Source organism: Macaca mulatta, chromosome 9 (assembly GCF_049350105.2).
Source record: "Macaca mulatta isolate MMU2019108-1 chromosome 9, T2T-MMU8v2.0, whole genome shotgun sequence".
NCBI lineage: Eukaryota > Metazoa > Chordata > Mammalia > Primates > Cercopithecidae > Macaca > Macaca mulatta.
In genome coordinates, this window is record NC_133414.1 from 114,575,297 (window position 1) to 114,591,824 (window position 16,528).

At 52.9% G+C, this 16,528-nt stretch overlaps 1 protein-coding gene across 14 annotated transcripts in view; it reads left to right on the top strand.

The window, feature by feature from the left end:
* The window catches only part of MFSD13A (major facilitator superfamily domain containing 13A), a 40,024-nt gene extending 24,474 nt beyond the window's left edge, over window positions 1-15,550 (top strand). For 2 of the 14 annotated variants that reach the window (XM_077947433.1, XM_077947434.1), the window contains 9 exons: window positions 7,371-7,613; window positions 8,424-8,506; window positions 8,652-8,708; window positions 9,095-9,547; window positions 9,703-9,826; window positions 11,354-11,450; window positions 12,053-12,224; window positions 12,302-12,495; window positions 14,227-15,550. In XM_077947433.1, coding sequence (XP_077803559.1) covers window positions 7,446-7,613; window positions 8,424-8,506; window positions 8,652-8,708; window positions 9,095-9,547; window positions 9,703-9,826; window positions 11,354-11,450; window positions 12,053-12,224; window positions 12,302-12,495; window positions 14,227-14,489 — 1,611 coding nt within the window. In that variant the 5' untranslated portion in view covers window positions 7,371-7,445 and the 3' untranslated portion in view covers window positions 14,490-15,550. Of the gene's footprint in view, window positions 1-65; window positions 122-4,540; window positions 4,675-7,370; window positions 7,614-8,423; window positions 8,507-8,651; window positions 8,709-8,949; window positions 9,548-9,702; window positions 9,827-11,353; window positions 11,451-12,052; window positions 12,225-12,301; window positions 12,496-14,226 lie in introns of those variants that run through there. The other 12 variants (XM_077947440.1, XM_077947441.1, XM_077947437.1 and 9 more) reach the window with 10 other exon arrangements.
* The last annotated feature ends 978 nt before the right edge of the window (window positions 15,551-16,528 follow it).

Here is a 16,528-nt window from a genome sequence, read left to right on the forward strand (position 1 = left end):
AATCGCTGGGCGGGGCGGGGGGAGGGAGAGGCTGGGGAAGCCCTAGAAGCGCGCGCAGGCGCACTGGCTTGCACCTGGCTCCCGCCAGCCGTAGGATTAGGCTTCGCCGGCTACGATTGCGGTGAGAAGCTGGCCAGAGGCCGGGGCTCGCGGGCGGGAGCGGGCTGGGCTGGGGCCGATCTGGCACAAACTACAGGCCCGAGTGGGAGGGGAACGCTTTGCGCTCTGGGAGTCATGGGGGCTATCTGCGGGGGTCTTTGGGGTGATCATATTGTGGATTGGAAGAGTTCTGTGGTCCGGGAGGAAGAAGCGGGCTTCAAGGGGGCAAGGGTGGAATCCTCGCAGAAGGGCTCTCCGGGGGTCTGGAGGAAAGGGATGCAGTGGGTCAGATAGCTCCCTGGCGGTCTGGGATCGAGGGATGCACTGGTCAGGCTGGGTTCCGTTCTATTAGCATAAAGGCATTTAACCCTGGTGGCACTTGGGGAGCTTAAAAAAAAACACCGATGCTGGGCCCGCCCTGAGAGATTCCGGTTTAACTGCGCTGGGTGAGGCCTGGGCCTCGGTATTATTGCACAGCTCCTCAGGTGATTTTAATGTGCAGGCGGTGGAGAGCAGCCCTACACGTGTTTCAGCACCAGCTATTGAGTGAAGAGCTCCTGGGCTGATCCCAAACTTCTCAGTGACTTGGGAGGGGTGGGTGGTCCTGAGGTGAAGCTGTCGCTTCTTCAAGGACCTGTGGGGGAGGGGGAGGGGGAGGGAGAAGGTCCCCATCTCAACAAGTTGAAAACTCATTTCCAGCCGGAGGAGGAGGATGGGCCCCCCACCCCCCAACCCTAGTGCTAGACCCTGCTGTGGGGAGACTGGGCAGGAAGACATGACCCCGATAGTGAAACAGGAAACACAGCAGACAATTCAGAGGTCAGCTGCCTGTTGACAAAAGGGCACATATTATACCTTTAATGCTCATTTGTTCATTTGGTATTTCTGAGGACAGGCAGAGAATGGAATTGTTTTCACTGCTTCACAGATGTAGGAATAGACTAAGATAGTAAGTTAAAGATAATGTTCACACCTGACCCAGGGCTCCTGACTCCGAATTATGCCTATTTGTAGCTTTTCCCTCTGCACTAATACCTCTTGTACAGTCTGATGCCCCTCACTCCAGGGGCCCAGTTCGGCATTCTTGGTTCCCTCCACTAAATTCATCAGCCTCCCCCACCCACCATAGGTTGGTTCAGAAATCAGGGAGATGCTGCTGCTTCCATCCCTTTCCAGTCTTTACCTCCCAGGGGCCTGACAGGGTGAAGGAGAAGAGTTTTGACACCTGCCAGAGGGCTCCTTCCAAACAGATCTGATTCTGTCACTTCCCCACTCCCAGCGCCCCACCTGTTGTCCTCAGCATAGAATCTTGTACAAGGTTTACAAAACCTTTCGTGATATGGCCCCTTTCTCCCTTGCTGCTCTGAGCTCTCTTCCCAGATTGTTTCTGTGTCTCTTAGCACAGCGCTGTGCACCCGGCGAAAGCTTAATAAATGTTTCTCTGTTATGATCACTATTCTTTGTACCTGTTGCCTTGCTTTAGTATCTTACTCAGAGAGGCACATCAAGCTTCCCAGGCTGCCCCTTCTCTCTGACTCCCACAGTTAAGCAGAACACAGAGCTAGGGGCACAGTGGGGTCTGAGGATGACAGTTTTCCTATGACTGCTGCTGCTGTTGCCTAGGGCTGAGGATGTTCATACTGACCTTTTAGGGGCCAGTCGACCCAGCAGGGATTGACTGAGCACGCTGAGGGAGCCTGGTGCAGGCAAAGGGCAGGGATCAAGGGTGGGACTAACCCAGGCCTGCTTTATTTTTTATTTTTATTTTTAATTTTTTTTAGAGACAGAGTCTCCTTCTGTCGTCCTGGCTGGAGTGCAGTGGCGCTATCTCACTGCAAGCTCCGCCTCCTGGGGTCACGCCATTCTCCTGCCTCAGCCTCCCAAGTAGCTGGGACTATAGGCGCCCGCCACCATGCCTGGCAAATTTTTGTATTCTTAGTAGAGACGGGGTTTCACCATGTTAGCCAGGATGGTCTCGATCTCCTGACCTCGTGATCCACCCGTGTCAGCCTCTCAAAGTGCTGAGATTACAGGCGTGAGCCACCGCGCCCGGCATCAGCCCTGCTTTTAAGAAGCCTGTGGGCTGGAGGAGGGGAAGGGAGGCATCTGGATGCCTGATAAAGGGGAAATCGGGAGAGAATACTTGATTGGGTGTGCTTGAGAAAGCCGTGACACTGGATGAGCGGGATTTGATAAGATGGGGGCAGGGTGTGGGGGGATAATGAAGTGAGAATGCTGTTGTTTTAGTCAAAACCTGTTTTGAATCTTGACTCCAGCACCTACTAGCTCTGTGACTTGGGCCTGTTATTGAATCTTCAGAGCCTTGGTTTCTTCATGGACAAAGCGTGAATGCAGATAGTAACAGAGCTGTAGGGGGTCTGATGATGGATGTAAAACCCAAGCATACCCTGTATGGCTGAGGAATAGTATATAGTTATCCTAGGGTATCTTAGGTGGCAGGAACAGCATGAAAAAAAGTGTGGAGGTGGCATTTAAAAAGGAATTTGATGGATGGCAGACAAGAGGGGCTAAGATATTCCAGGTGGCAAAAGGCATAAAGTTTGGGTGCTGGAAAGACAATTTCAATCATGGATTTGGCAGAAAGGTCAATGATTTTTATTTTTGATTGATGTTGCCCCAGCCGGTCTCTAACTCCTGGCCCCAAGTGATCCTTCTGCCTTGGCCTTCCAAAGTGCTAAAATTATAGGCATAAGCCACCACGCTCCACCTAGTGACTGATCTTTAAAGATCATGAAACCACACGGTGGCTCACTCCTGTAACCCCAGCACTTCAGGAAGCCAAGGCGGGAGGATCACTTGAGGTCAGGAGTTCAAGAGCAGCCTGGCCAACGTGGCGAAACCCTGTCTGTACAAAAAATACAAAAATTAGTCAGGCATGGTGGCGCACGCCTGTGATCCCAACTACTTGGGAGGCTGAGGCAGGAAAATTTCTTGAACCTGGGAGGCGGAGGTTGCAGTGAGTCAAGAACCCACCACTGTACTCTAGCCTGGGCGACAGAGTGAGACCCTGTCTCAAAAAAATAAAAAATAAAAATAAATAAATAAATATCATGAAACCAAACTTCAGAGAAATGGAAAGAAAATGGTTACTGTAGGCCAGGCGCAGTGGCTCATGCCTGTAATCCCAGCACTTTGGGAGGCTGAGGCGGGCGGATCACGAGGTCATGAGTTGAAGACCAGCTTGATCAACATGGTGAAACCCCGTCTCTACTAAAAATACAAAAATTAGCTGGGTGTGGTGGCACATGCCTGTAATCCCAGCTGCTCGGGAGACTGAAGCAGGAGAATTGCTTGAACCTGGGAGGCAGAGGTTGCGGTGAGCTGAGATTGCGCCACCGCACTTCAGGCTGGGCAATGGAGGGAGACTCTGTCTCAAAAAAAAAAAAAAAAAGAAAGAAAAAAGAAAATGGCTACTGTGGGCCGGGCACAGTAGTGGCTCACACCTGTAATCCCGACACTTTGGGAGGCCGAGGCAGGCAGATCACTTGAGGTCAGGAGTTCGAGACCAGCCTGGCCAATATGGTGAAACCCCATCTCTACGAAAAATACAAAAATTAGACTGGGCGTGGTGGCTCATGCCTGTAATCCCAGTACTTTGGGAGGCCGAGGCGGGCGGATCACGAGGTCAGGAGTTCGAAACCAGCCTGACCAATATGGTGAAACCCCGTCTCTACTAAATATACAAAAAAAATTATGGCCGGGCGCAGTGGCTCACGCCTGTAATCCCAACACTTTGGGAGGCCGAGGCGGATGAATCATGAGGTCAGGAGATTGAGACCATCCTGGCTAACACTGTGAAACCCTGTCTCTACTAAAAATACAAAAAATTAGCCAGGTGCGGTGGCAGGCGCCTGTAGTCCCTGCTACTCGGGAGGCTGAGGCAGGAGAATGGTGTGAACCCGGGAGGTGGAGCTTGCAGTGAGCCGAGATCGCGCCACTGCACTCCAGCCTGGGTGATAGAGTGAGACTCCGTCTCAAAAAAAGAAAAAAAAAAAAAAAAAGATTTTGTCGAGTGTGGTCATGTGCGCCTGTAATCCCCGCTACTCAGGAGGCTGAGGCAGGAGCATGGCTTAAACCCAGGAGGTGGAAGTTGCAGTGAGCCTAGATCGTGCCACTGCACTCCAGCTTGGGCGACAGAGGAAGACTCCATCTCTACAAAAAAATTAAAAAATAAAAAATAAAAAATTAGCCGGGTGTGGTGGTGGGCGCCTGTAATCCCAGCTACTCAGGAGACTGAGGAAGGAGAATTGCTTGAACCTGGGAGGCGGAGGTTGCAGTGAGCTGAGATTGTGCCACTGCACTCCAGCCTGGGTGACAGAGCGAGACTCCATCTTAAAAAAAAAAAAAAAAAAATAGCTGTTGTGTGTTGAGGGTCTTCCATGTAGCAGGCACTTGGCTTTATATTCCTTTTGCATTTCAGCCCCCAGCCATCTAAGAGGTTGACATAACATCCCCACTTTGTGGGCAAGGAGCCTGAGGCTCAGGGAGAGGGAGTGACTGGCTCAAGGCCACCAGCTGGGACCATGAGGATGGGTCTTGGAAGGTGCCAGGAAGGTGGGTGGAGTTGGTTGCAGGTTACAAGATTTCTCACCAGCTTATGCAAGGCTGGTGTGGGCTCCAAGCTGTTCTTCCCTGGGAGAGGTGGGGTTGCTGTTCTCTGCTGGGTGGATTGAGGGTGGGGAGGGCAAGTGGGGGAAGGCTGTTTCCTGATGGAGGAGTGGAATCTGGAAGATAAACCCCCAAAAGAGTAACCCTGGCCGGGCCTGGTGGCTCTCGCCTGTAACCCAGCACTTTGAGGCCAAGGCGGGCGGATCACCAGGTCAGGAGACCGAGACCATCCCGGCTAACACGGTGAAACCCCATCGCTATGAAAAATACAAAAAATTAGCTGGGCGTGGTGGCGGGCGCCTGTAGTCCCAGCTACTCGGGAGGCTGAGGCAGGAGAATGGCATGAACCCAGGCGTGCAATGAGAACCCAGGTGTTCATGAATGGCATAAACTCAATGGCGTGCAATGAGACAAGATGGCAACACTGCACTCTGGCATGGGCAACAAAGCAAGACTCCATCTCAAAAAAAAAAAGAAAAAGAAAAGGATAGGCATTATTACCCCATTTTATAGATGAGGAAACTCCAGCCCAGAAGGGTTGAATTGCCTGAGGTTACACTCTTAGTAGGAAGTACAGTTGGGATTTGAACCCAGGCCCTGATGATGGCAAAAGTCATACCTGTTCCATCTCATTAACCTTCTTCTACCCAGTATGGGTGCAGGGAGGTGGCTGGGGGAGGCTGGGGACCTTGTGTGCAGGGCTCACCTTCACCAGCAACAAGGACAGATCACTGGGCATCTGGGTAGGGATGGGGAGGCTTCACTCCCTTTTGACAAAGGCAGGAGAGTTCTGAAAGCCCTGGAGGAACTGGAGTAAGTGACCCAGCTAAGGATGGTAACAGAGGTGGACATCGTGCTTTACATCCCCAGGCACCTTCAGAGGGCATCTCATTTAATGCCACCTCATCCCTGTGTGGCGGGCGTGGGGCCTCTCCATTTTACAGAAGGGCTGAGAGGTTGGATAGTGATAAATCTCTAAAGCTTTAGTGCTCACCATTTTAAAAATTTTATTTTTATTTATTTATTTTTGAGGGAGAGTTTCGCTCTGTCACCCAGGCTGGAGTGCGATCTGGGCTCACTGTAACCTCCACCTCCAGGGTTCAAACAATTCTCCTGCCTCAGCTCCCGAGTAGCTGGGACTACAGATGTCTGCCACCACACCGGCTAATTTTTGTATTTTTAGTAGAGACGGGGTTTTGCCCTGCTGGCCAGGCTGGTCTCAAATTCCTGGCCTCAAGTGATCTGCCCACCTTGGCCTCCCAAAGTGCTGGGATTACAAGTGTGAGCCACTGTGCCTAGCCCCGTATGACTTTTTTCCATATGTTACTCAGAAAAGCAGTGTCGAGGGAATGTAGGGTGATGGATGTGTTCATTATCTTGTTTGTGGTGATGATTTCACAGGTACATGCATATGGTGTAACTTATCAGCCTGCATGCTTTGAAAACTGTGCAGTTTAGTGTTTGTCAGTTAGACCTGAATAAAGCTTTGAGGAAAAAAAGAAATGCATTTTCTTCAGGGGGCTCAAGGGCCTCAGGGAAAGGCCATCCTCCTGCCTTGGGACAAGATAGGATCACTGTGGCCCACGGGGGTAGTGGTGGGGACTTGCAGGCTTAGAGTGCTTCTTTCTTTTTTTTAAAAATTTCTTTTTGAGACTGAGTTTCGCTCTTGGTGCTGAGGCTAGAGTGCTCGCCTCCCAGGTTCAAGCAATTCTCCTGCCTCAGCCTCCCTAGTAGCTGGGATTACAGGCATGTGCCACCACGCCCGGCTAATTTTTTGTATTTTTAGTAGAGATGGGGTTTCACCGTGTTAGCCAGGCTGGTGTGTTAGCCAGGCTGGTCTTGAAGTCCTGACCTCAGGTGATCCGCCCACCTTGGCCTCCCAAAGTGCCGGGATTACAGGCATGAGCCACTGCACCCGGCTGGGTGTCAGGGTTTTTATAAGCACTGGATGGGGGCGTGGTGGGCCAGGGTGGTCTTGGGAAATGCAACATTTGGGCAGGAAAAAAAAAAAGCCTGTCCTCACCTAGGTCAGGCCCAGGGGTGGAGCCCTAGCTAGGGACCATGCCCTCCTCTACCCAGCACTTCCCTTCCCCACTTCCGTATCATTTAAAGGGACTACGTCCTTCCATTTCCGGCACTTCCCTTCCCGTCTTCCGTATCAATACCAACAGTGAGTGCTTTCTGTGAGTTACATCAGTTAATCCTTATGATTTGCAAAATAGGCATAACAATCTCCTTTTACCTTTTAGAGAAGAGGAGGCTAAGGCCTGGGTTGGGTAACTGCCTGACATTTTACTGTAAGTGCATTGTGTGCCCAAGCTCAGGGTTGTCCCGTCTAGACCATTAAAGTCACACAGTGCGATCTAAGAAGACACTGAGCATTCAGCCCTGGCACGTGACCTGGCTCAGCACTCGCTGGGTGTCTGCCGTCTCTTCCCACAGTCTCTCTGTTTCCTCGAGTCACTCCCAGATTAGTGGTGTCTAGCTCAGCACTGTTTCCGTTGTACTTCATTCATAATTCCCAGCACTGTTGTCAGTACAAACTCTCCTGTTGAAAATGAGTTTTTAAATTATTCAGAGGTCTGGGGTTAAGAGCAGAGCTGGCATTGATCCCTGTTCCTCACTGGTTCCTTCTTTCCCAGGGACGAGGATGACAAGACTGCCTGTGGCCATGAGCCCTCCCCGGTGCTCCTGGGGTTAAGGCTGGGGCTGCAGCCATGGGGCTGGATCGGCCCCAGGCCTGGTTGCTGGGTCTGCCCACAGCTGCGGTCTATGGCTCCCTGGCTTTCTTCACCACCATCCTGCACAATGTCTTCCTGCTCTACTATGTAGACACCTTTGTATCAGTGTACAAGATCAACAAAATGGCCTTCTGGGTCGGAGAGGTAAGGCCAGCGCTGGGTGGCCAACATGGAGGAGGGTGTAGGGTGGAGACTAGAGGCTGTCCAGGCTGCCGGGTAGATTGCAGGTGCCAGCTCCCACCCAGTCAGAGGCATGGGCAGTCCAGGTTGTTCACCAAGACTCAGCAAGAAAAGCTGTGGAGGCCTTGATGACTCCTCCTCGATGGGAACTAGATCAGCTTTCCTGGCCACTGTCTTACATAGTTGCTGTTCTGTGTATTCATATATATAATATGTTCACATACATGAATTTATCAGCTGCATACATTTACCAGCTGGGCTCTGGATGGGTGTGAGTTTGAGGGGGGCAGTGGTTTGACTGGCAGAGTAGGGTTTTGTTTTGTTTTGTTTTGTTTTTGAGATGGAGCATCACTCTTGTTGCACAGGCTAGAGTGCAGTGGCGCAATCTCAGCTCACTGCAACCTCTGCCTTCCTGGTTCAAGTGATTCTCCTGTCTCAACCTCCCAAGTAGCTGGGATTACAAGCGCCCGCCACCATGCCCAGCTAATTTTTGTATTTTTAGTAGAGACGAGGTTTCGCCATGTTGGCCAGGCTGGTCTCGAACTCCTGACCTCAGGTGATCCATCCACCTCGGCCTCCCGAAGTGCTGGGATTACAGGAGTGAGCCACCGCACCTGGCCAGAGTGGGTTTTAGCAGAGGAACTGACACGAGCAAAGGTTTGCGGGTAGGAAAGCTGGGGCCATCTTTGAGGGGTGGTGAGCAGGCTGGGGTGGGAGGAGCCCTGGAGAGGAGGCTGCCTAGAGCCCACCTGCCTGTCTCCCCTCTGCCTGCAGACGGTGTTTCTCCTCTGGAACAGCCTCAATGACCCCCTCTTCGGCTGGCTCAGTGACCGGCAGTTCCTCAGCTCCCAGCACCGGTTGGTGCATTGGGAACAGCTCATAATTGGTTCAGTCCCACCCTACTGCTACCCAGGAGGGAGGACCACTGCCTGTGTTTGGGGTGGAGAAGGAAGGGGAGACTATTTCAGTGTTGCCCATGCCCCTTCCCTTCCTGAGGTCTAGGGTGCTCTGTTTGGGTTGGAGTGGTGGCCTTGGACGCACCCTTGCCTGGCTTGGCAGGTAAAGAGATCTACCCTGGCTTGGCTTGGCTGGCCCCTCTGGACTGTGGACTGCAAACACCCTCTGCTGCTTCTAGAAGATTCCTTTGCCCCATCCCTTCTTGATCCCATCATCTCTCCCAACCTTGAGAAGTGGGCATCCCATACCCTTTGGCCATCAGCCCAACAGGCTAATAATGGGGTGGAAATTGGGGCAGAGGATGGAGTGTACCCACTGCTGAGTTGTGCTTCCTAAATTGCAGACTGGGGACTTGGGGGACAGTGCGACCACCCTGTTGTGAGTCCCACACCCTGGGCCTCCATCCCTCCCCCGGAGCCTGGGCAAGGGGAACTTCGGCCTGCCAAGGCTTACAGGGCATCTCCCAACAACCCTCCTTTCCCCAGCAGGTCAGGCGCTGGGCTCTCCTCAAGGGCCGTGGTGCTGGCCCGGGTGCGGGCCCTGGGCTGGCATGGGCCGCTGCTGGCGCTGTCATTCCTGGCATTCTGGGTACCCTGGGCCCCAGCTGGCCTGCAGTTCTTGCTGTGCCTGTGCCTCTATGATGGCTTCCTGACGCTCGTGGACCTGCACCACCACGCCTTGCTGGCCGACCTGGCACTCTCAGCCCACGACCGCACCCACCTCAACTTCTACTGCTCCCTCTTCAGTGCAGCCGGCTCCCTCTCTGTCTTTGCCTCCTATGCCTTTTGGAACAAGGAGGATTTCTCCTCCTTCCGCGCTTTCTGCGTGACACTGGCTGTCAGCTCTGGGCTGGGCTTTCTGGGGGCCACACGGCTGCTGAGGCGGCGGGTTGAGGCCGCCCGAAGGGACCCAGGGTGCTCAGGCCTGGCTGTGGATTGCGGGTGAGTGGCCAGCCCTGGTTCTTCAGGTCCTCACCAGCAACCTTCTAAGTCTGATTTTGGTGCTGTGTCCTTGGCTTATGGGGGCTGCCCTGGGATGTGTTGGGGGATAACTCTGGCCAGCCCCAGGCAGTTCTCCACTCCCTTCTGCCCCACAGCCTGTGTGGAGAGGAGCTGCTTGTGGGCAGTGAGGAGGCAGACAGCATCACCTTGGGCCAATATCTCCGGCAGCTGGCACGCCATCGGAACTTCCTGTGGTTTGTGAGCATGGACCTGGTGCAGGTATGGGGGAGCAGCTCCAGGCACCTCTACAGCTGGCCTGGACTTCACTCAAGGGGACAGACTCTTCAAGAGCTGGGAACTCGGCCAGGCACAGTGGCTTATGCCTGTAGTCCCAGCAGTTTGGGAGGCTGAGGCAGGTGGATCACTTGAGGACAGGAGTTCGAGACCAACCTGGCTAACATGGCGAAACCCCATAAAAATACAAAAATTAGCTGGGCATGGTGTAATTCCAGCACATCTGTAATTCCAGCTATTTGGGAGGCTGAGGCAGGAGAATCATTTGAACCCAGAAGGCGGAGGTTGCAGTGAGCTGAGAGGGCACCACTGCCCTCCAGCCTGGGTAACAGAGTGAGGAAAAAAAAAAAAGAGCTGGGAACTGAGTTCTGGGCCACCCAGGAGGTCTGCTGGGCAATTTGGTGGCAGGAATGCAGGTTGAGTAGTCAGGAGGCCTGGATTCTAGCGCCCTCTGAGTTTTTCCCTCCCTGTGTGATCTTAGGCAGGTCTCAGGCTCTCTGGGGAGCCCTGTCCTCTCCTGTAAAGTGAGGATATGAGACAGAGATGCCCCCTTTGGGGACCCTTTAACCATTTTTTTAAGACACCAAGCACTGCCAGGTGCAGTGGCTCGCGCCTGTAATCCCAGCACTTTGGGGCGCCAAGGTGGAAAGACTGCTTGAGCCCGGAGTTCGAGGCTGCAGTGAGTTATAATTGCACCACTACACTCCAGCCTGAGGGAGTTCGAGGCTGCAGTGAGTTATAATTGCACCACTGCACTCCAGCCTGGGGGAGTTCGAGGCTGCAGTGAGTTATAATTGCACCACTGCACTCCAGCCTGGGCGGCAGAGCAAGGCCCCATCTCTAAAAAAAAGAAGAGCCAAATGCTGTACCTAAAACATGTAGTATATAAACCAGCTGAACTTAGAAATAAACTGTTTTCATGTCATGAAATTTGTCTCACTGATGTGTTTTCTTTTTTTTTTTTCTTCTCACTTTGTGGCCCGGGCTGGAGTATAGTGGCGTGATCTGGGTTCAAATGATTCTCCCACCTCAGCCTCCCAGGTAGATGGGATTACAGGCATGCAATAAAACACCCGACTAATTTTTTGTATTTTTTGTAGAGACGGGGTTTTGCCATGTTGGCCAGGCTGGTCTCAAACTCCTGGCCTTAAGTGATCCACCTGCCTTGGCCTCCCAAAGTGCTAAGGTGCTAGGATTACAAGTGTGAGCCCCCGTGCCCAGCCTCCCTAATGTGTTTTCAATTAAAAAGAAAAAGCTTTTAATTGCTCAGATACTATTTTGCCATGGCTTCTAACTTTTTAGCAAAGTTAGGTACCACCAGGAATGTGGTTTTAGGTTGTGTTCTGGCATGTTCTGTGTTTAGGGACATGGGGAAAAAGGCCTGCTCTTACTCTTGCTGCTCTGAGGATGGGGTGTGGGGGGGTTGGCAGATGTGTGCTCCCCTGTTGACTTCCGGCCTTGTCAGCTCCCCTCCCACCTGGAAGCCTCCTCACCATCGCTGTCGGGTTGCAGGTCTTCCACTGCCACTTCAACAGCAACTTCTTCCCTCTCTTCCTGGAGCATCTGTTGTCTGACCATATCTCCCTTTCCACGGGCTCCATCCTGTTGGGTGAGTGGGGGCCTTCTGTGCTTCATGCAGGCTGGAAGGAGAGAGACTTTATTTTTAGTAGAGACGGGGTTTCACTGTATTAGTCAGGATGGTCTCCATCTCCCGACCCTGTGATCCACCTGCCTCGGCCTCCCAGAGTACTGGGATTACAGGTGTGAGCCACTGCACCCAGCCAGGACAATCTTTTTAAGACACCAAGGGCTGCCGGGTACAGTGGGCATGGGGGGCAGGGTGTGCTGGGGGTTGGGGGGGGCAGAGGCTGCGCTGGTGTTGGTCCTCTTGGAGATGGTGGCACCCTGAGGGGGTGCAGTGACTGGTTAACACAGAGGAATATCATCTGATGGGCTGGGTGTCAGTCTTGACTCTGTGCTCATCTGGTGGGTTAGTTCATCTTTTTGGGCCTCTCTTTCTCATCTGTAAAGTGGGGATGATAATAGTACTCACCTTAAGGGGCTGTAAGGATGAACTAAGACAGTGACGCTCTTAGCACAGAGCCCATTGCATTGCTAGTGTACAGGAATGCAGTTGGCCGTGAAGCTGGTGGCACTCACTGGCACTGCAGCAGTGCCCTTGACAAGGTGGCGCCCCGTCTTCCTCCCCAGGCCTCTCCTATGTCGCTCCCCATCTCAACAACCTCTACTTCCTGTCCCTGTGCCGGCGCTGGGGCGTCTACGCGGTGGTGCGGGGACTCTTTCTGCTCAAGCTGGGCCTTAGCCTGCTCATGTTGTTGGCTGGCCCGGACCACCTCAGCCTGCTGTGCCTCTTCATTGCCAGGTATGCCCCTGCCCATGCTCCTCCCAACACCTCTGTCCCATGCCTTCATTCCTGCCTACTCTTTCCCTCTACCACAGCAACCGCGTCTTCACTGAGGGCACCTGTAAGCTGCTGACCTTGGTGGTCACCGACCTGGTAGATGAGGACCTGGTGCTGAACCACCGCAAGCAGGCAGCCTCGGCACTCCTCTTTGGCATGGTTGCCCTGGTGACCAAGCCAGGCCAGACCTTTGCCCCGCTGCTGGGCACCTGGCTGCTCTGTTTCTACACAGGTGAGGGCCTGGCGACAGGCAAGGGCTCTTAAGGCGCCGGGGGCACAGCTTACCTGGCACACTGGCAAGCCTGGGCTCTGGGTCCAGTGAGGGAAGGTGGCAACTGGCGTCCCCCCAACATGGCTAGAGTTGTTGGGTCACAGATTCCGCCATGCTTTCTTAGTTCATTCATTTATTCATTCATTCAACAAATATGTACGGAATCCCCTCTCTGCAGGCCCTGCTCTGGGTGCCAGGGAGCTAACCATGAATAAGATAGACAAGGTCTTTGCCACCACGGAGCTTGTATTCTAGTCAGGTGTGGGGTGGGGTTGGCAATAAACAGCCAAATAAGACATTATCAGGCAGTGACAGTGTTACAGTGAAATTAGGGTGATGTGAGATGGCGTGACTCAGAAGCTATGTAGTGTCATCAGGGAAGGGCTCTCTGAGAAGGTGCCCCTCAGGATGTGAGCTGAATGGCAAGGATTTGTCTAGAAAAGGTCTCAGTGAATCACAGGCAGAGGTAACAGCAGGTGCAAAGGCCCAGGGTGTCAGGGGTGATTAGGAGATGTGGCTGGAAAAGTGAAGAGGGCTTTGTTGACCAGGGCAGTATTGGAAGCAAGCTGTTGGGAGCGTTATTGATTGATTGATTGATTGAGATAGGGTCTCCCTGTCACCCAGGCTGGAGTGCAGTGGCACAATCTTGACTCACTACAGCCTTGACCTCCCAGGTTCAAGTGAGCCTGCTACCTCAGCCTCCCAAGTAGTTGGGACCACAGGTGTATGCCACCATGCCGGCTAACTTTTTGTATTTTATGTAGAGATGGGGTTTTGCCAGGTTGCCCAGGCTGGTCTCAAACTCCTGAGCTCAGGTGATCCACCCACCTCGGTCTCCCAAAGTGCTTAGATTACAGGCTTGAGTCACCACTCCTGGCCAGGGAGGGTTTTAAACAGGGAAGTGACGTGGTGTGATTTGACTTTTTAACAAAATTCACTCTGGGCTGGGTGAGGTGGCTCATACCTGTAATCCCAGCACTTTGGGAGGCTGAGGAGGGAGATCACCTGAGGTCAGGAGTTTGAGACCAGCTTGGTCAACGTATAGTGAAACCCCCGTCTCTACTAAAACATACAAAAATTAGCTGGGTGTGGTGCATGCCTGTAGTCCCAGCTATTTGGGAAGCTGAGGCAGGAGGATCACTTGAACCTGGGAGGCAGGAGGATTGCTTGAACCTGGGAGGCAGATGTTGCAGTGAGCAGAGATCGTGCCACTGCACTCTCCAGCTTGGGAGACAGAGCGAGACTCCATCTCTCAAAGAAAAAAAAAAGAAAAAAAAAGTTCACTCTGGCTGCCGTATGGACAGCAGATCATAGGGAGGCCAGAATGGGGACAGCAGGGAGATCTTTGGGAGACTGTGGCAGAGGCCATGGAGACTTGGGTCAGGGTGGTGGCAAGTGGGATATGTTTTGGAGTTGGGGGGAGATGAAGGATTGGGTGTTGGGGGAGTGATGGCGTGAAACGAACCAGGGAACTGAGGAGGACTTTGAGGTTTTAGGCCTGAGTTATTGGGTAGATGGTGGTGCCCGTCACTGAGATGGGAAGCGTAGGAGAGGAGCGGATTTGAAGGACTCAGGAGTTGTAGTCTGCACATGTCCATGTGGTGTCTGAGATGTCACACCATGGACTTGGAGGGCACCAAGGCTTGGAGGGCAATGGGCTGACCATAGTCTTTCTGTGATCTCTTGTCCTAGGTCATGACCTCTTCCAGCAGTCCCTGATAACCCCTGTGGGGAGTGCCCATCCTTGGCCAGAGCCCCCAGCCCCAGCCCCTGCACAGGCCCCGATGCTCCGCCAGGGCTGCTTCTACCTGCTGGTGCTGGTACCCATCACCTGTGCTCTGCTGCAGCTCTTCACCTGGTCTCAGTTCACGCTGCACGGGAGACGCCTGCACATGGTCAAGGCCCAGCGCCAGAACCTGTCACAGGCCCAAACCCTGGATGTTAAGATGGTGTGAGAGCTGTGGCAAGGCCACCCCACTGAGGACGCTGCCGGCAGCCTGGGGGAGGAGCCAGTTTTTTTTTTTTTTTTTTAAGGATTTCATAGCTGTTTTGTTTTTGTTTTTGTTTTTGGAGATGTTCCCTCAAAAAATTGATCTGTTGCCCAGGCTGGAGTGCAGTGTTGCAATCTGGGCTCACTGAAACCTCCACCACCCAGGTTCAAGTGATTCTCCTGCCTCAGCCTCCCGAGTAGCTGGGATTACAGGAGCGTGCCACCACGCCTGGCTACTTTTTGTAATTTTAGTAGAGACAGGGTTTCATCACGTTGGCCAGGCTAGTCTCGAACCCCTGACCTCAGGTGATCAGCCTGTCTCGGCCTCCCAAAGTGCTGGGATTACACGCGTGAACCACTGTGGCCGACCTAATTTTTGTATTATTTAGTAGAGATGAGGTTTCACCACGTTGGCCAGGCTGGTCTCGAACTCCTGACCTCAAGTGATCTGCCTGCTTTGGTCTCCCAAAGTGCTGGGAATATAGGCGTGAGCCATCGCACCCGGCCAGGAGCCAGTTTTACCAGCATTCTGCTCCACCACCTTCCTGCAGTGCAGCCTGGAAGACATGGCAGCGGGGAGCTCTCACTGCAGTCAAAGTCTCTGCTTAGCTGTCTGGCTCAGCTTGGGCAAGGGCTGGGCCGTATGTGCTCAGGGATGTGCTTCTCTTGTGGAGCAGGAGGACAGAAGAGGACCAAGAAGGGAGGGGGCTGTCCTGTGATGCACACGGGCCTGCCATGGGGCGTGGGAGCCTGTCCCGCTGCCTGGCCGGAGCTGGCCGCTGTGGTGCTCAGGAACCACTTTTGATACTGCAACTCCTCTCTTTTTCCCAGTCAGGGAAAGCTGACTCCAAGTCCCACCTCCCCCTCAGTCCACCCTTCTAGTAGTTTCTCTCAGAGGGTTCTCTGCTTCAGCTGTGCTTGAAGTGGCATGCCTCCGCTGCTGCAGGGCTCCCCTACCCCGACACGGCCTCTAAAGATGTTTATTTCCTTACAGACTGATTAAAGTCGGCCATTCTTTTTCCTCAAGTCTGTGCTGTGTGAGTGAATGGTGGGTTGCTGAGGTTGAGAACCAGGATTCCTTACTGACTAGAAAAAGCCCCCAAGAGCATTTTTCTGAATAAGAGTGATAGGCAGGCCAGGCGCAGTGGCTCATGCCTGTGATCTCAGCACTTTGGGAGGCCGAGGTGGGTGGATCACCTAAGGTCAGGAGTTTGAGACCAGCCTGAGCCAACATGGCGAAACCTCATCTCTACTAAAAATACAAAAATTAGCCGGGTGTGGTGGTGCGCACCTGTAATCCCAGCTACTCAGGAGGCTGGGGCAGGAGAATCGCTTGAACCCGGGAGGAGGTTGCATTGATTGTGCCACTGCATGCACTCCAACCTGGGCGACAGAGCAAGACTCCATCTCAAAAAGAAAAAAAAAAAAAGAAAAATGGTGGGTTACCAAGGTGCCAGGGAGAAAAACATAGATTGGTAACTGCATAGGCACTGGGGCCCAAAATGACCATCAGGCCTCAATGCATTTCCCATGTATCACTGTTGGATGTGGTAGTCAAAGAGAGAGGAGCCTCTTTTAGGCCCGAGGTTCTCAGCCTTGGGGTCACCTGGGGAACTTAAAAAATACTGACATCTGAATTCTATTCCTTGGGATTCTGACTTAATGGGTCTGGGGTATGGCCTGGGCAGTAGGATTTTGAACATCTCTGTAGGTGATTTTATCATGCAGCTGGCGCTGAAAACCATGGCTCTCAGCCACCATTTCTCAACCTTGGCACTAGAGATATTTGGGGCCAGATAGTTCTCTGTTGTAGACGTTTAGCACCTCCCACCCCACCCCCCACACACACCAGTTGTGACAAACAAATATATCTCCAGGCATTGCCAGATGTGTCCTAGGAGGCAAAGTTGGTTCCAATTGGGAACCACTGCTCTAGGCCTATGGTTTTTTACAGGCTGCATGGTAATTAAAAATGTAGGCTGTAGGTTCTATGGCCTGGGTTTA